At 42.4% G+C, this 18,850-nt stretch overlaps 1 protein-coding gene across 2 annotated transcripts in view; it reads left to right on the forward strand.

Moving 5' to 3' along the window:
* The first annotated feature begins 8,073 nt into the window (after window positions 1–8,073).
* Window positions 8,074–18,850, forward strand: part of LOC147425005 (uncharacterized) — a 29,321-nt gene continuing 18,544 nt past the window's right edge. The window contains exons 1-4 of one of the 2 annotated variants that reach the window (XM_086500838.1): window positions 8,074–8,253; window positions 8,466–8,606; window positions 13,193–13,413; window positions 13,499–13,679. In XM_086500838.1, the coding sequence (XP_086356964.1) occupies window positions 8,118–8,253; window positions 8,466–8,606; window positions 13,193–13,413; window positions 13,499–13,679 (679 nt within the window). In that variant the 5' untranslated portion in view covers window positions 8,074–8,117. Of the gene's footprint in view, window positions 8,254–8,465; window positions 8,607–13,192; window positions 13,414–13,498; window positions 13,703–18,850 lie in introns of both variants that reach the window. The other variant, XM_086500836.1, reaches the window with a different exon arrangement.

The raw sequence follows: 18,850 nt of genomic DNA on the forward strand, positions 1-18,850 counted from the left end.
AGAATTACCTGCAATGAGACTCCTACAGCCTCTATGTTTGAAGCTCCAAAAGAGGATGCTCATTGCCAAGGATTTCTCCTTTCCTATGCTTGGGGAAATATGGAAGATCATGATGCCTTTATTTTTTTTGACCCTGGTTAAACTCACAACTTCATATCCACGAAGTTGACCACTAAGCTAGGTATACAAGCCCACAAGATGGGAGATGCATTGAAAACCAATGGAGCTATCAAGGGACAAGACGTCTCTGTTACTTCCTTAATTGGAAAATTAAGGCTTCATGTCCAAAGCTATGTGGACAAAAAGGATTTCTTCATCTCCCCTCTCAAACATGAGAATGTTATCGTTGGGACACTATGGTTTAACCGCATGGCTTCCAACATGAAGCTCCTGAAAAGGAGAATCTACTTCACCTATAGGAAAGAGAGCATGTATATAGATGCTAATGAGTTGGGGAACACCATATCCCTGCAATAAAGGGAATCAAGAGGAATTAGAGTTGTCTAATTTCCTAAATGGATTCCAAGATGTTTTCATTGATGACATCCCTAGTGAGCTACCTCTAAAATGAGGGATGATGACCATGCAATTGAGCTCCTACCAAGAAGCTCACCGCCTAACAAGCCTCCTTATCAAATTTCACAAGCTCAACAAGAGGAGATCATGAGGCAAGTGCATGAATTGGTGAAAAAAGGGATGGTGAGGTCTAGCTCCTCTCCATTTTGTTCACCATTGCTTTTAGTGCAAAAGAAACATGACACATATCACATGTGTGTTGACTATAGAGCACTAAATATGATCATTATCAAAAATAGATTTCCCGCATCGCGGGTAGAACATCTATTTAATAATTTACAAGTTTTGGCCTAACAATGCCTCTAAACGCATTCAAACTCATGATGGACAAAAATCTTCAGGCCATTGAAATTCTCTTGAGGAGTACAAGGGACACCTCTAGGTAATCTTTCAAGTTGTGAGAGAGAATAAGCTTTTCATTAATCAAAAGAAAAGTGAATTTTTCCTACAAGAGATTCAATATTTAGGTCACATTATCTCTAAAGATGGCACCCGTATGGATCCAACAAAGTTAGAGATAATAAAAGGATGGCCTAATCCAAGGAATCTATAGGAGGTACAAAGCTTCATAGGTATGTGTGCATACTATAGATGCTTCATAGAAAAAATTCTCGCTAATAGCAGGCCCATTACATGACTTAACAAAAAAGGAACATTAAGTATTCATGGACTGCAAAGGTGCAAGAAACTTTTGAGAAGCTTATCTCTCAACGTGTACTCACACTACTAGATCTCTCAAAGCCATTTAAGGTCCAGTGTGATGCTTGTGGTGATTGCCTTGGAGCTATTTTGCTTCAAGAGGGGCATGCCATAGCCTATGAGAGTCAAAGACTCTACTTCGATAAGTGAGCATTGGGCAAATACAAAAAAGAGCTACTAGCTATTCTATATGCCCTAAACACATGGGAACACTATCTCTTCTGGACTCCATTCATTCTACAAATGGATCACAAAGCCTCAAGAACTTCATGACGCAAACCAAGCTCTCCGACAAACAAATGAGGTGGGAAATTTTTCTTTCTCAATTTAAATTTCATATTACTCACATTGCTAACAAGCACAATCAAGTGGTCGATGCACTTTCACAACGACCAAGGGTAAATGTGGTGTCTATAGCAACTCACAATGATCTATCTTTTATGATAGATGAGTATGCTACTAGCTGAAACTTTAAGCATGTAATTACAACCTTTGCAATAGGGAAGAAAAAATAACCATTTACCTTGAAGAATGGTTATGTTCCAAACGGCAATAGGCTATGTGTTACTCACCCATACAATAAGAAAGTCATATATGAATCCCATACTTCTCCTTATGCGAGGCAAAGAGGGAATCCATAATCTACTCTTCAAGGAGTAGAAATGTATTTCTGTTGGTCTACCATGAAAAGTAAACATACAAGAGTATGTTTCAAAATGCATGGTATACCAAAAGTTGAAATTTGATCGAGGGAAGCAACTTGGATTGTTTCAGTCGACAGCTTAACAAGAAAGCACACTCTATGCCTGTCAAAAAGACTATTAAGGCACATCAAATGGCAACCCTCTTCAGATTTCCAATTTTCAAGCATCATGGCTTTCCAACATCCATAGTGTCGGACAAAGATTCTAGAATGACCAGTAATTTCTTAGAAGGGTCATGAGATGCACCTTATAGCCATCTTCAAAATCTTGTTCCTTCCACTCTTTTTATTTTTTCTCTTTAGAATGGCCAATTTTAGAAAGAGAAATTCATTTAAGTAGAGAAAATTTAAATTTGGTGACACATTCAAAGTGCTTTGTATGTGTAGTATACACTTGGACTACACTTACCAACTTGGGTTGGGTAGAGGAGCTCTCGGTTGTTCTCATGGGATTCAAAGTGAGGTTCACTCTCAAAGAGTCATCACCTATGCTTACATCATGAAGCCATGATGTGTACCTAGAAGTTTATATTGGTAAAACAATCAAATTAAGGGTCAATGGCTCCTTGCAAAAAAAAAACGTCATTCTTTGTGATGCTCGGTTATTAAGAGATTTCTCTTTAAGATATGATATGGACATTGATGGCATACATTAGGAGGCACAAAACATTGAACTCATGAGGGGGGACAAAAAACATTGAACATTGAACTCACGAAGATGAAAAAAATTTCTTAGAAGCAACCAAGATGTAACACAACATTAATTAAAGGGCATGAATGACCGACAATAATATTGTGTGAAATGATGCTCCAATAATAGTACTACATGTTATTCAATGCAAGGGTGTTGCCACAATGGGAACACTACAATGTAAACAAAGGATTGGCAGTTTCATGAGACGGAGCTCCTGGGAAAGTTGCCATAGTGTGCATTGAATATTGCTATGATTGGTATATGTGCTAGATGAGATTGAAGAGACAAAAGGGAGATTGACATGGGAGTTTGTAGATTTCTTGAAGCAAGCAAGATTATCCAAGTGATGTTTCAAGCAAGTTCTACCATTTCTATTACTAAATGTTGGCTCTAATAGCACAATCTTACAGTATGGCCGTTTAAAAGACAAAACATGAATGATTGTAAAAAACAAACCCATTTAGATCATGCAAAAAGATGAAAATAACAACTATATCAAGAGAAGAAAACACAAACCTCAACATGTCAATAATCCCACACTTTGCCAATAGCTTAATGGTCACAAAGCACTGGTATATTAATAATTACATGTATTTATTGTTTAAAAGAGACAGTAATAGAGATAATGCATCCGTGCTAACATTATAGGCCTCCATGATACAATGCATAATGGGCATTTTGGACAGATTGAGGTTGTCAAAACCATCTAATATTGTGAGATATCAATTAAAGATATATTTCATGATTTTGATTTTATTAGTACATCTAGCTATTTCAAAACCATAAAAATGACTATCTAGATACCTCATTTTGACACTTGGGAACCACCAAATGTTAAGTATGGAGCCTAGTTTACCTTGTAATCTTCTGTGGTAAAAGCGCACATTTGTAAGGCCCCCATTATGGAAGCCATCGTGCGTGAAGAAAAATCACTCGTCAAAAACCAAAATTTTCACGGCAAAAAATCAGGGACACTTTTAGGAGCCTCGGGGGCGAAAGCCCCCGAGACTTTTTTTTTCCTTCGTCGGAATATTCCTTTTTGTCGGAATATTATGGCCGGACGGCGGCCGAAAAGTGGTCGAAAAACAACCGATCGGTTGGCCGGTGGTCGGAAGTCAATGACCGGTGGCCGAATTCAAAAGCGGACTTGTCTTCTCAAGGGCGGCCACACATGGGCGGATTGAAGGGTCCGATTTGGACTTATCTACACAGGGGAGGCTACACATGGCTGCCTCTCATGAGAGAGGGTAGCCCTTTTGACTTATAAAAAGAGGCCATTTCTACACACATTTCATAGTGTGAAGTTGATGCAACAAGGTGAGTGTGAGGTGGTGAGAGTGAAGCAAGGCGGGAGCTCCATTAAGGGTATAATCCCTTTGTAAACTACTTCTTGTTTTGAAGTACTAAGGCCATTGAGTGGCTGCTTTCCCGTGGACGTAGCCCACATTGGGTGAACCACGTATATCGTGTGTACTCTCTCTCTCTCTCTACTCTATAATCTCGTGTATGTAAATTTGTCTCTCTCCATTAAGTAATCTACTCAATTATCTATTTAGCTACGTCTTATTTCCTAACACCAAAGGCAAGGCCTTCCAAAAACTATCCAAAACACCCCCAGTAGTGCTACGAGGTGTTTTAGGTAGTTTTTTGGAAGGCTAGGTGTTTGGTCATTTCTCCCTCCTCGAGTATCAATATGAGGCATAGAGATATCTATTCTTATGATTTTGGAATTTTCAGAGGCAACAATGAGTTCAAAATCATCAAAATCTATCAAACCGTAAACTAGATACTCATTCTTATAGTTTTGGGGCATTCAAGTCACTTTATATCACAAATAGATGTAGAATTTTTTTTGCATGCTCGCTTTTTTTGTTGGATGCCATCCTGTGAGAGATCATTTTTCTCTTAGATATAAGTCTTGAAGGTAAAGTCTCTTCATTCATAATAAATGTGTTTAGACCAAATTTCAATGGCTCATCACTATTGGATATTTTTCCATAGGTGCTTGTTTCTTTAACTTGTTATGGTCTTGGTCCTGACGGCATTTCCAAGATTTGTAGTGCAACAAGTGTAATTAGGTTAACATTGTTATGTCTAGATAGAGGCTTTTGTTTTAAGGCTTGTTCGGCCTTGATGTTACTATTCTAAGTGTGGTGATTGAAAATATGAAGAACAACTTTGCATTCTTATTCTCACAAGTTTGGTCATGATGGCATTCCCAAGATTTGTAGTGCAACAAGTGTAATTAGGTTAACATTGTTATGTCTAAAATAGAGGCTTTTGTTTTAAGGCTTGTTCGACCTTGATGTTACTATTCTAAGTGTGGTGATCGCAAATATGAAAACACAACTTTACATTCTTATTCTCACAAGTTTGCAGTCACGTGCTCATTTTTCATACATAAGGTGTGCTCAAAGTATATACAAGCATGTACTCAAATGCTAGTGGATTACAGTTTCCTCTTTTTTGTCACATGTGAATAAACTTGGTTTTTACTTGAATCTTTGTTTAAAAAAAGAACTTTAGTTTTCTCAATTTCTATTTGCTTGGAAAAGCTCGCTCGGAAGTTCATAAAGTGTCACCATATATGTGGTAGTGATGTGTCTGAACACACTTAGGACCGCTGAGGCACTTTTTCCCTCACTAAGAGGTTTTTTCCACCATGCATCGTGTATAGCCCATCACTCTAGGGCTAACTTATTTTTCTATTTGCGCACTAAGAAACACTCTCTCTATTGTGTGCCTTTAGCTTCTTCATCTTCTCTAAGTTGTGTGTGTATCTCTACAACCCTAATTCCAACAATTGGTATCAAAGTAGGTTGTGTCCTCCTGGGCATAGTCATCAGTGTTGCTAGCACTCCCCTGCTCACTTTCTTCAAATTGGGTGACCTTTGGTGAGGATCAAAAGGTCGAGTGATACTTTGGGCAAGCTCATAGAGCTTGGTGTGCTTTTGATTTGGTCTCATTTCGGCCTTGATTTCCACTACAAACAATACCACACATGCAATTTCATCCTTTTGTGCATAATTTTTGTCAGTGCAATTTTCTACAGAACACATCCCTTATAGTCCTTTTTCGGTTGTGCTAGATAGCATGTGTTAGTCCTCCTTCATTTTTCCTCTTTCGGAGTAGTTTTCACATCAAGTTTAGTCACTCCCCATGGATGACAACAACACAGATGACTTCAAGATGTTTGTTGTTAAGGATAAATTGGATGGGGATACCCAGTGTGGGCTTACATGATGACACATGATCTTGTGTCAAAGGGCATTTGGAATGTTGTGTAGGGCATTCCACCTTTAATGGATATAAGCTCTATTGGCGATGTTGTAGGTTCTAGCATGTCTAGAGTTGTTTTGCCTGCAATTAAGCAATCTTGTTGGGATGTTAGAGATGCGCATGCTCATGCATTGATTGCAGTATCTGTGAAGTGTACTATTACTCCTCACATTTGCTCAGCAAAATGAGAAAAACAGGTTTGGGATACTTGGGCTAGTCTTTATGCAAGTCACAATGAGGTAAATATTGCATTGCTACATAAAGAGCTGGAGTCAAAGATTATGCAAGAGGAAGATGATATGGACACTTTTTTGCTAGTATCAAGGATATCAATGAGAAACTCATTTTTGCACGTGAAGTTATTTCTGATAGTTCACTTGTGCAGACTGTTCTCGATGTGTTGGTAGACTCTTACCAGACTTTTGCCAGGACTTGGGGACTTATGACCCAACAAAACCTTCAAGTTTGATGCATTATGCACATTGCGTGTTATAAGAGTCACTTTCAAGAAAGAACTGGACTAAACAACGTGTAGTTGAACAGGCTTTTGTTGCTGCTCAAAGAGGAGGTGGTAATAGCAATGCAACCACTCCTTGAGGTTCTTCTGTGAGTAACATATCAATCATGTCTAGTGCTTCTACTGGCAACAACTCATTTGGGAATTTTGGCAAAAAAGACAAGAAGAAGATGTGTTTTCATTATTGATGTGAGTAACAGATCAATCGTGTCTAGTGCTTCACTGGCAACAACTCATCTGGGAATTTTGGCAAAAAAGACAAGAAGAAGATGTGTTTTCATTATTGCAAGGCTAATGATCACTTGATAAAGCAATGTACAATGTCGTATACACCTCACAATAAATGGTGTTACTGAAAGGAAAAACGGGTCGCTTACGGAGATGGATTAGGAAAACATTGATGTTCTTAAGAAGAGTTGTTTCTTTGATGTTTTCAAAGATGAAAACTCTCCTTCAAGGGGGGAGTAGTGCTTGGACAAGGGTAGGACTAGGGGTGGGGCATGGGCCCTAAGCAAGGCCGACAATAGGCATGTAGTCAAGGGGTCTTCTAAAGATAGAGCCAAAGGCCTATAAGAGAAGGTGGTTGGATGGAGATGAGCATACATTAGTTCCCTTATTCTCTCATTCCACATATTATAAAAATCAGGGAGGATTGTGCAAACTCCCCCGTGCAAGAAAATTTTACAAAAAAATGTAAATTATAAATGAGCTAGATCATTGCTTTAAAGAATTTATAACCCTTCCTATGGTTCCTTTGCAAGGTACACATATCAAAATTGGAACATCATGATTGCAACGTACTAAAAATGGTACAACAAGGTTACATGCTTTGATGAAAACAAAGAACAAGCTCTCCCCCCTGCCCCCCCTCTCTCTCTACAAGTTTGATGTGTACTCTTCTTGAATGTTGATTAAGGTAAGGGGGCTAGTAGAATGGTGGCCCCCAATTCGAGTTATGCTTTACATGAATAATGTTGCATGCGGCCTCCACTTCAACACCAAGCAACCTAGTGAGTTGGTTAATGTGGCGCCCAAAGGACGCATACACGGTGCATTCAAATCTACTCATCTTGTGGCCCTCGTATGTCACATTACTCTTCACTAACACTTTAGGGCTGGAAATTCAAGTAGGAAGCACAAAATCACATACATGCTTTTCCTATGATTGTCTCCAACCGAGTGAAGAAGGAAATGCAAGCAAACACAAGACACCTTTTTGAGGTGGAAAAGTGTCATACATCTACTTTGGTGCCATATCATTGGTCCCCTCACCTTTGCAAAAATTGAGGAAATGCAGGCAGAAACAAGACTGTGTTTTGAGGTTGAAAAGCATTGTGCGTCTAGTGTGGTGCTATATCATTGGCCCCCTCACCTTAACAAGCATATTTTTATATGAATGGTAAGAATGCACAATAAGTGAGTTGAATTAGAGAATAATACTCTCTTGGAAGCCATGGTGCTCTTTTCTACTTCAATGGGCTTGAAGATTGTTGACGTGCTCTTTTCTAATTCAATATAAACAGTGCTAATGTAGCACTCTAGTCAATTAGGGTCTAACAAATTTCTCTAAGGTGCAATCAGCCTACAACATTAGCACTCTAGTCAGTAGTAGATGAGTATGAAACTTGAGATACTTCTAGCAATCAAAGATGATACTGGACCATAGTGGGCGAATGGATGCAATACGCGAGCCCCCTTCCTCGCTCGTGAGCTCAGTGTACCACAGGCCTCAAACTTCCACTTTTGGGCGACCTGTATCTTCTCATGGTGGCCGCGGCCTGCGAGGTAACCCTCTTCTGCAAGGCAATGTTTAGCTCTTTGCTTGCGTGAATGTCTGCTCTGTTTTCTGCGTGTCTTTGCTAACTCGCAGTATTGACGTTGAAGAAAGAGGCGGCTTATAGGCCATATCAGATTACAAACTGATTTTTTCTCATTGGTTACATTCAATTGGCTACATCTGTCTAGTGTTTCTTGCTAAGAGCAAACATGTTATACAGGTAGATGTAGTGTTTCTACCCGCTTCGAAGGTAGCTCCTCTACGAAGTGTTTGGATACCAATCTCAGGATAAGGTGTGAAGTTGCTACTGGTGACCAAGTCACTAATTCAAACTCCAACATAAATGTCTCTACTTCTTCAGGTAATCTGACCTAATTTTGAGGCAAAAGTTAAATTTTCTCGAGGGTTTTGCTCAAGGAGATAATGGGACTGTGGGTGTTGCGACTTACCTATTTGATTTTAACTCCATGGATTCAGAAATTTGATGTGACAATGGCTGCATCCATTGTGAGTGTTTGTTTGTTTTGTGATGTGATGTATAGTGTCATGCATTTTTGGCTTTGGCAGCCCTTAGACATTGCTCACCAGCATCTTGTCATTGAATAAATGAGTGCAACAGCTCGAGTCTTCTCGCTTTTTTGGACTTATCACCAGACCTACCACCACTAGTACAACTCACACAATCTAAACAGGAAGGTCACTATCAAGAGCAGTATTCAAGCTAGGGTGAGCAGATGCGGCAGTCACTAGACGTGTCTCACCCGTAAAGCACCTAGCAATAGATTACTGTCTTGGCCACTCTCAGATACAGCTCAGGAACCAACCCACCATGCACAGTAAATGTAACAGGCTTGGACACTCCAAGCAAGAAATCAATAGCAACATAGGAACAAAAACTTCAAAATTACTAAACTTTATTAGAGAGAGAGAGAGAGTCGATACAGCACGGGGGAGTTCCGCGCCTGGAAGCACTGGCTCCAAAGATTGGCATCTCTCTTTATTATTTCTCACAACAAAGTACAACTTTCGAGAGTCCTCTGCTCTTAGACTTTTCGTTCAGATGCTCTGCAGAGTGAGGCCCCAAGGGTCCTTATAATCAGTACAAGGGATGCCCAAAAGCATCAAGTTCAAAAGCATCTTGGCCCAAAAGCTAGCGCTAGGGGTTGTCAGCGTGTTTACCAGCTCCAAAGATTGGCATCTCTTTTGGTATTTCTTTAACAACAAAGTACACTCCCGAGAGTCCTCTGCTCTTAGGCTTTCGTCCAGATCTTCTGTAGAGTGAGGCCCCAAGGGTCCTTATAATCAGTACAAGGGATGTCCAAAAGGATCAAGTTCAAAAGCATCTTGGCCTAAAAGCTAGCGCTAGGGGTTGTCAGCGCGTTTTGTGAAAATCCGTACAGATTGCCACGTCAGCAGCACAATTCGTGGAGCCCTTCCACGCTTCAGTTAGCCTTTTGTCCCTTGGGCCCCATTGGACAAGACCCCATAAGTTGGTACAACTTATAAAAATTGGTTTCCTTCCATTTTTGGCCTCTTGGATTGATTCTGCAAGTTGATACAACTTCTACATCTTTCAGTAGGGCTCTGACCCCTCTTTGTCTGGAGTCTGTCCTTTAGGTCATGTGACATTATCACATACCCCCCTCTTGAAAGATATGTAATCGCCCTCGATTACGCCTGCAAAACCAACATAAGAAAGAAACCAGTTCAATAGACACTGACTCCAAGTAACGACGCACTAGACAATACGGAATGATCATCGTAACATATTTAGCAGTGACATCTTGATATCACCGATCTTTAGCGGATGTCGCGATTTACTAAATCTTATTACTATCATATCTTGTCATTTCACATTTCAATCAAACAAACCATGCCTTGACTATCCTCACAAGACAATACATCCCCATAGCATGCAGTCCACAAAATCACACTTAGTTCACATTGAACACCCGTGTTTCAATCATTCAATGTCACGGACAATGCAAACAGACAAGGGTAACCCTATGTATGGGAACATAGGTGTCCAACCAGGTTTTCAGGGTGCTTATGGTCGAATGCATGGAACATAGTTTGGTGTGGCTGTTTTTTTTGCAGCCATATGGCCAAAATGCAGATATGATAGGTAAAACAGGTGATGCGAGTTCTAGGATGGTCAATCCTGGAGCACCATCGACTTCTGGCCCAAATAATTGGGTAAATCCACCGATTTTAGAGAGTGCTTCAAGCCTTTTATTATCTGGTTCATCTTTTTGCCAAGAGCTCCGTCCAACTCTTTTTGTGGGTAGAGCTTCTATCCTTTCAACTTTCTTCCCGATTTGAGAGGAGAATCGATGGCCTCGTGCCATCTCGGGTAAATCTCATCAATGAGTTAATTCTTCAGGTGTTTCGTAAATCTCGGGTCTCTAGAGTACTTTATCAATCTTTTCACACACGTGCCAACCTGCAATTCTTCAGGTGTTTTGCAAATCTTGAGTCTCTAGAGTACTTCGTCGATCTTTTCACACACGTGTCAACCTGCAATCGACATTTGTACTTCCTCTGACAAATGTCCCTCGCAAAAATTTACCCAATTCTTCATTCTTTTCTTCAATTCCCACATCGGTTTTCAACTTTTCTTTGCCTTCCTACTAAGAGGTGTTATCTCTGTTAGATTCTCTGCGACAACCCATGTGTATTCTTGGATTCTTTATGGCTTATGCTGTCACGAGGACGTGGCAACTGCTAACCTTAGTTGTTGGTTTCTTTCCAATGATTTTTGTTTTATTTTTGAGACCCTCTTGGATGGAGCTTGAAAGTTGAGAGAGGGATGGAGATTGAGAGAGGGATGCGATGAAGGAATGGAGCTTGCGAGAGGGATGAAGCTTCAAGCGTGAGAGCTTGTGGCTTCAAGCTTGAGAGGGATGAAGCTTCAAGCTTGAGAGAGAGGGTGAGCTTGAAGCTGCAAGCTTGAGAGAGGGTGTGAGAGAGACTCGAGAGTGGCTTCAAGCTTCAAGCTTGAGAGGGAGGGTGAGACTCGAGAGAGTGGCTTCAAGCTTGAGACGAGAGTGAGGGTTGTGAAAGTGTGAGGGGTGAGGGTGAGACCCTCTTGGATGGAGCTTGAAAGTTGAGAGAGGGATGGAGATTGAGAGAGGGATGCGATGAAGGAATGGAGCTTGCGAGAGGGATGAAGCTTCAAGCTTGAGAGAGAGGGTGAGCTTGAAGCTGCAAGCTTGAGAGAGGGTGTGAGAGAGAGACTCGAGAGTGGCTTCAAGCTTCAAGCTTGAGAGGGAGGGTGAGACTCGAGAGAGTGGCTTCAATTGAGCTTGAGACGAGAGTGAGGGCTGTGAAAGTGTGAGGGGTGAGGGTGAGACCCTCTTGGATGGAGCTTGAAAGTTGAGAGAGGGATGGAGATTGAGAGAGGGATGCGATGAAGGAATGGAGCTTGCGAGAGGGATGAAGCTTCAAGCTTGAGAGAGAGGGTGAGCTTGAAGCTGCAAGCTTGAGAGAGGGTGTGAGAGAGAGACTCGAGAGTGGCTTCAAGCTTCAAGCTTGAGAGGGAGGGTGAGACTCGAGAGAGTGGCTTCAAGCTTGAGACGAGAGTGAGGGCTGTGAAAGTGTGAGGGGTGAGGGTGAGACCCTCTTGGATGGAGCTTGAAAGTTGAGAGAGGGATGGAGATTGAGAGAGGGATGCGATGAAGGAATGGAGCTTGCGAGAGGGATGAAGCTTCAAGCTTGAGAGAGAGGGTGAGCTTGAAGCTGCAAGCTTGAGAGAGGGTGTGAGAGAGACTCGAGAGTGGCTTCAAGCTTCAAGCTTGAGAGGGAGGGTGAGACTCGAGAGAGTGGCTTCAAGCTTGAGACGAGAGTGAGGGCTATGAAAGTGTGAGGGGTGAGGGTGAGCTTTTATAGGAAAAAAGACCCCCCCTCCCCCCCCCCCTCCCCCCCCCCAACACCCCACACACACACCTCTAGTGTTAACCACCCCCAAAGTTCAAATGGAATGGGCGCTACCCTAAAACTGCCTCTCGTTTTTTGAATTTTGAATCTGCCACCACGTTCCGTCCGTTGTTTCCTTCCCGTCACCGTTTCCTCGGTTTAAGATGCTTGGAACGCCGTTTCGGTACGGAATGCCTCCGTTCCGCCCGTTCCTTGTTACTGTGACGGAACTACTCCGGGCCGTGTCGACCAAATTGAATTGTGATTTTAAAATTGTGAAGCATTTTAAGTGATTCTCTCTCGTGTCGCGACAGATTCTAGATTTGGGGTGTCCCAAGTTTGTTACAATGCCTCTTCAGCGAATGGTTGCACCTTTACGCCAAAGGGTCGCGACTCTACAGCAGAGGGACACGACTATTGGCCTAGAGTCACGTCTTTTAACCTATGGTCATGTCTCTTCATCGTGTGTCTTCAGTTTCTATATAAGAACGCCCTTGTAATGCATTTCAAATCATGGAAGCAATCAAACACAGAGTCTTCTGAGTCTTGTCTCTAGTCAAGTTCAAGTTTCTTAAGTCTTAATCATGAGTTTAAGTACTTAATTAAGGATTAGTAACTAGAATCCTTACAGCTGAAATCCGAGAATTGGTGCTCATCCTGGCTCGTGTTGTCAATCTGCAAATCCTCTGTGTGGGAGGGGTGGTTGGCCTCGCAGAGCGTCAAGAAAAGGAGTCACCAATATAGCAGGATTTTATCAGATTTAGGGGGTTCCAACTTTTTGCTCATGAGAATAGCAGAAAGGGGGCACTCGCTTTTTTCAAGTTTGCAGAAAAAGTGTTTTTTTAAATTAGAATCAGTTTTAGGGAGACATTAGGCTTAATTTAATTTTTATGATTTGTTGTACTTGTCAAGATGGTACCTCATATTTCTAGATGCACTTGCTCTTCTGAATTATTTTGACAGTTTGTAGATCCCCCCCCCCCCTTCCGTGCGCGCGTAGGTAAAAATAGCCTTTTTCTGCTGATTTAGCAGATTTTTACACTCTGCGAAAGGATGTGGAAAACTGTACAAGGCTTGTTCGTGAATTATTGGACTCGGTGGATCTAGCTCAAGATGAAGCACACGTGGCTGATCTTGAAAATCAAGCAGCTGAAAGCTCGTTATGGGATGATCCTGCGAAGGCACAAAAGATCTTGTCGACACTGACAGAGGTTAAAGACAAAGTTGCTAAACTGAAAGATTTACAAGCCAAGGTTGTAATCCCTTTTTCTCATGATGTTGGTCGAAAGTATTATTTGTTGATGGACAAGGAGGCCTACTGACTGTGTGGATACGCAGGCTGATGATGCGCAATTAATTATCCAACTTCTTCAAGAGATGGGCACAGACGATGCAGGGCTGCTAAAAGAAGTGTCCGATATAACCACCTCTTTAATGAGAACACTTGATCAGTTTGAAACAACAAAGCTCCTTTCTGGGCCCTACGACAAAGAAGCTGCAAGACTTACAATATCAGCAGGTGCTGGAGGAACGGATGCCCAGGTCTATTTCTTGTGTTATCATACTAGTTCTGTATTTTTGTAGTTATCACAGTAGAAATTGGTTGTTTATCACTCTGTTTTGTTTGCTTATGTATTACCATGGTGGTATGATGATACTCTGTCTGAGCTGATGGTGCTATATCTACTGGCCTGCAAAAAGTCGGACGCTTCATTGGGGTAAAATGTTTAGGGGGATGGTGAAGGTGGTGATAAGGATGAGTTTATCTTCCCCAAATCTGACTTATAGCTTGAGGTAACAAAACATTGGGTGCATTATCTTGCCCACATCTGACTCGTAGCTTGAGGCAACAAAATACTGGGTGCATTGGTTTGAGAAAATTAACTGTAGTGACCACAGAGGGATGGTCAAACCCCATTGCAGTTGAAGTGCGAGAAACAATGTCAATGTCAATTACAAGTAATAGATTTGAAATATTCATTGTGCAAGGAGAGAAGAAACACCCCACCCCAATCCCTAAAGCTATCACGTAAAGGCTACCCACAAACAGGGGAAACACAAAAGAAAAAAGAGATCTGCATCCAAAACCAAACAAAACACTTTCAAGAAAAACAAAAAAACACAAACAAAACACTTTTAAGAAAAACAAAAAAATAAGCATATAGCACAAACAAGCACTCTAACACGCAAGCGAATGCACATGGCGCACACCGACCCCACCAAACAAGCAGCGCACAATACAAAAGGAAAGCAAAGAACCCCTTCATCACAAGACAAGCAAACACAAAAGGAAAACAAAGAACTTCTTGATGACAAGACAACCAAATTCCAAGCAAGAAAAAAAAAGCCTGGGGAACTGGTGAAAACTCACATGAGAGATTGGTGGTGCGATCCCTTGAAGAGAGTTGGCAATATATTTTGTGTGTGCGCTTGAGAGAGAGAGAGAGAGAGAGAGAGAGAGAGAGAGAGAGAGAGAGAGAGAGAGAGAGAGAGAGAGAGAGAGAGAGAGAGAGAGAGAGAGAGAGAGAGAGAGAGAGAGAGAGATGAATGAAATGTTATATTAACGTCTTCAAAAGGCCAAAATGACCTATGAGACCAATTTGTTACAAAATGGTGAATCTAATACCGTGTCTGGGTACAAAAGAACTAGATAATACTACTAGAATCCATCCTCATCTGCACTCTGGATATCGAGAGTATGGCTCGAATCCTCTGCTGTAGTCTCCGTCGATGCTGTGTAGCCCCTCTCCTCAATCGTGGCCGTCTAGATCTCCGTAGCTCCGGTGCTCGGTCGATGAGAGTGCCGGTAGTGGTTGAATGAGTGTGGGCCGAGCTCTGCAATGATGACTGCTCCTCTGGTTGTTCCATATCTAGTGAAATGAAATCTGTAATCTGTCTCTGGGACTGTCTCTCTTCTATCTCTCCCCAGTAAGGTGTCTCTATATCTGTGTAACTCAAGTAGATATAGCCCAAGACATCTCTGATCCTCATAACTCATGACTCTAGAGAAAGAACCGAAACCCTCTCTGAATAAGCAGTGGAAACGGCCCCGTATCTCATAGTACACTATGCAATGACACATGTAATGTAGCTCTGTCTCTGGCTCTAACTAGCATAAGCGGCATATCCTTCTGTCTGTTGGTATCCCTCTAAATCTACCAATCTCAATCTCCAGCTGATGTGAGGATGTGCGTATCTGACCAAGGGCACACCGCAAACCATGAGACATATGTGTGTCCATGTAGCTAGGTCGAATCACAAACCCATCTCTTGTGAGGTGGAGAAGATGCTCTCTATAGAAAGCCATCTTCCTGCCCAACTCTTTTGGCGGCTCTATCCATGTCCTCCTGGTATCCAGTTGGATCAGGTCCTGACGAATGAGTCTAGTAATCTCCACCCGTGTAAGAGACATCGAGGGTGCGTGAAGAGAGTACTAGAAAGGGGGCAGCCTGTCCATGGTGAAACCATGCGTCTGAAACCATGATGTCATCTGTGCATACCAGCATGAAGTGTCCCCCCGAAGAGCTAACTGTCTGGAAGACTCAAGGGCAAGTCTAGCATATCTGTCTCTAGTAGTATCCCACAAGCTGTGCACAAAGGAGACTGATCTGGTAAGCGTCTCAATCTCCATAGGAGGGGCAACTAGCTCTGCTTGAATGATAGCGTGGGGTACGGAGGCCTTGGCTGTGATCAGTCGAGAGATCATAGATACCAAGGGCCTCTCCATACGTCTCCAACCATCTTGGCCTACAGAAGGTCCCCATGTTTGCACCCCATATAACATAGCTGAGGCTACTAAGGTATTAAAGAGCCATAACTTTGTCTGAGGTTCCTGGAACTGAACTTGCAAACACATCCTCTCCAAGCCTCTTAAGGCCTCAAAAGCTCTAGTCAGTCTAGTCTCTGCAGCTCTCCGCAAAGAAAACCTTGGCCCAATGAAGACAACCCCAAGGTAAGTGTATGCATCTGTATATTCTACAATCTCTTGACCATATGTGAAAGTCGGTGCTGATCTCCCGATCCACTGCGGTGTGGTGTCAAACACTATAACCTTGGTTTTACCAAGGTTTACAGACAATCCACTATCCCTTGCAAATTTGTGTAATGCATCCAATTGTCGTTGCATATGTTAGGTGCAACGGAATGAATGTTGTATTTTCTCAAGATTAGTGATCTTTATTTGCTCAAGGTTCCTTTTAGTTCTTAGGGAAGGAGAGAGCCTTCCGTCTTTATGGAGAGTGCTATGATCACGAACAAAGTGAGTGGATATTGTGCGTGCAAGTGAATGAGATTGAGAGAAGGAGAGAGAAGAGATACGACACCGAGAGGTTGTAAAACCCTCCTCCGAAGGCCCCACTCATCGGCGAGAGTGGTCTACTTTGATTGCACAAAGGTGTACAATGGACTGATGCAATGGACTGATACAATGGGACTATGCCGATGACGAGGACGGAGATGACGACGATGACTTGATGGCTGAAATCTGAGATCTTCTAGTCGCGGAATTCTGGGACTGTTTCGGTGGCTGAAAATGACTGTTTTGTATCATGCTTTGGAGAAGAAGAGACCGAGAGTCTCCTTTTCTCGAATGTCTTGCATCGGTGTCGGCACTTGAGAAAAAAGTCGCAACATCTCTTGCAGTCGTGCTTTGTTCTCGCGATAAAATTCTGCTTGTCTTGCTTGGTTCTCTGCGTGTGTGCGTTCCATTTCTGCTTTTCTTTCTTTGAATTCACGATCCAATGTGGCTTGTCGTTCTTTGGCTGCCAAGCGTGCTTGCTCACGCTCACGCGCTATGGCTACCATTCTTGTGGCATTTCTTGCGTTGCGTTGTAAATTCTGTTCCATAAACAACAACTTCAACTCCTTCATTGGAGTTAGTGCAATCGGTGTCGTAGATGGGGAAGGGTCAGAAAAACCTCCTGGTGGGGAAAATTCTTCTTCGCCTCTCTCATGCTCATCACCTCCAAGCGAAGTATCCATTCTGCTTCGAGTGATGACCATTCTGCAATCGTGGGTTCTTGTCGGTTCTTAAGTTCACGAGGAACTTGGGTTCTTGTGGGTCTTGGGTTCTTAAGTTCACGAGGAACTTGGGTTCTTGCGGGTCTTGGGTTCTTGAGGTTCTTAAGGTTCTTGAGGGTCTTGAGGTGTTCTTTCGCTTGCAATCGTGTTGGAGAAGGATCTTCTCTTCACCCGAGTTCTACTCCTTTCTGCGGGCGCACCCCTTGGCGGCCTTGCGCTCTCACCAAGGTTGCTTTTTCCCGCCTCACGTCGATTGGCCGGCCGCTAAGTGCACGGTCCGCTCTCAATGAGTGAAAAGAGACACAAGGGGAGGCTGGACAAGCCCTTCTTTCTTGGGATTCCTGTCACTCTTCAACAAAACACGATTAGGCATCGCCACGCCCAAGTAAACTTCGGTTCGTGTGACCGCAACAAGCAAAAAAATTCTTGTGGTTCTTTCCTTGAGTAATGCAGAACACTTCCAAAGCTCTGATACCAATGTTAGGTGCAGCGGAATGAATGTTGTATTTTCTCAAGATTAGTGATCTTTATTTGCTCAAGGTTCCTTTTAGTTCTTAGGGAAGGAGAGAGCCTTCCGTCTTTATGGAGAGTGCTATGATCACAAACAAAGTGAGTGGATATTGTGTGTGCAAGTGAATGAGACTCAGAGAAGGAGAGAGAAGAGATACGACACCGAGAGGTTGTAAAACCCTCCTCCGAAGGCCCCACTCTCGTCGGCGAGAGTGGTCTATTTTGATTGCACAAAGGTGTACAATGCAATGGACTGATGCAATGATGCCGATGACGACGACGACTTGATGGCTGAAATCTGAGATCTTCTAATCGCTGAATTCTGGGACTGTTCCGATGGTTGAAAATGACTGTTTTGGCTGCGTTTTTATGGCTGAAAATGGGGGGAACATCTGCAACCGTCTAGGGGCTGATTTGCTACTATGTCATAGGCTGAAAACTGCGAGAATCCAACTACTGAATTTTGCGTTTTTGCTACTGCTGAGCTGGCATTTTGACAAGGCTGAAAAAACGCTGAATCTGCAAGTGATGTTGGCGTTTTTGTCGAGGCTGAAAAACGCTGGCTGGGATGTATCTGCTGAGGTTGGAAAACGCCAGGCAAGAGGACTTGTAGGCGATGGCTTGCTGGGAGGAAACACCAAAGGGAAGGAGTGGATGGCGAGCCCGGGGGATTCACTCTATATATAAAACGAGACGCCATGTGCGAGCGAACAACTTTGATAAAACCCCTACATACGACTCATATTAGGGAATATGACTCCCCTTTCTATGCTTATACGACAATCAATGCAGAAAATTATCATACCCCTATCTTACATATAAAATTTAGATCTCACATGATCTAACTGAGTAAAACTAGTCAAAGAGCGTGTAGTATAGTGACTGGCAACATACTAAGGAACCACTTAGGTTGATAACTAGATGTACTCTCAATGTGTTTTAGTTTCACTTTCAAACTATGTACCCGTTCAGCTTGCACTCTAGCTACTCGTCCAATTCTGCCCCATCTAAATTACTCAAGAAACATGGTCATATAGTTGTGCTAGGTTCTTCGTGTAAATTTGCATCTATACAAACTCTCCATAACTTTCATCCCTCAACAAATGAACTATAATCACAAAACAAGCAATTGATACAAAGCAGTGTTAGTTCTTACATGGA

This window comes from Adiantum capillus-veneris, chromosome 25, assembly GCF_014529385.1.
Source record: "Adiantum capillus-veneris isolate H3 chromosome 25, ASM1452938v2, whole genome shotgun sequence".
NCBI classification, from domain to species: Eukaryota; Viridiplantae; Streptophyta; class Polypodiopsida; order Polypodiales; family Pteridaceae; genus Adiantum; species Adiantum capillus-veneris.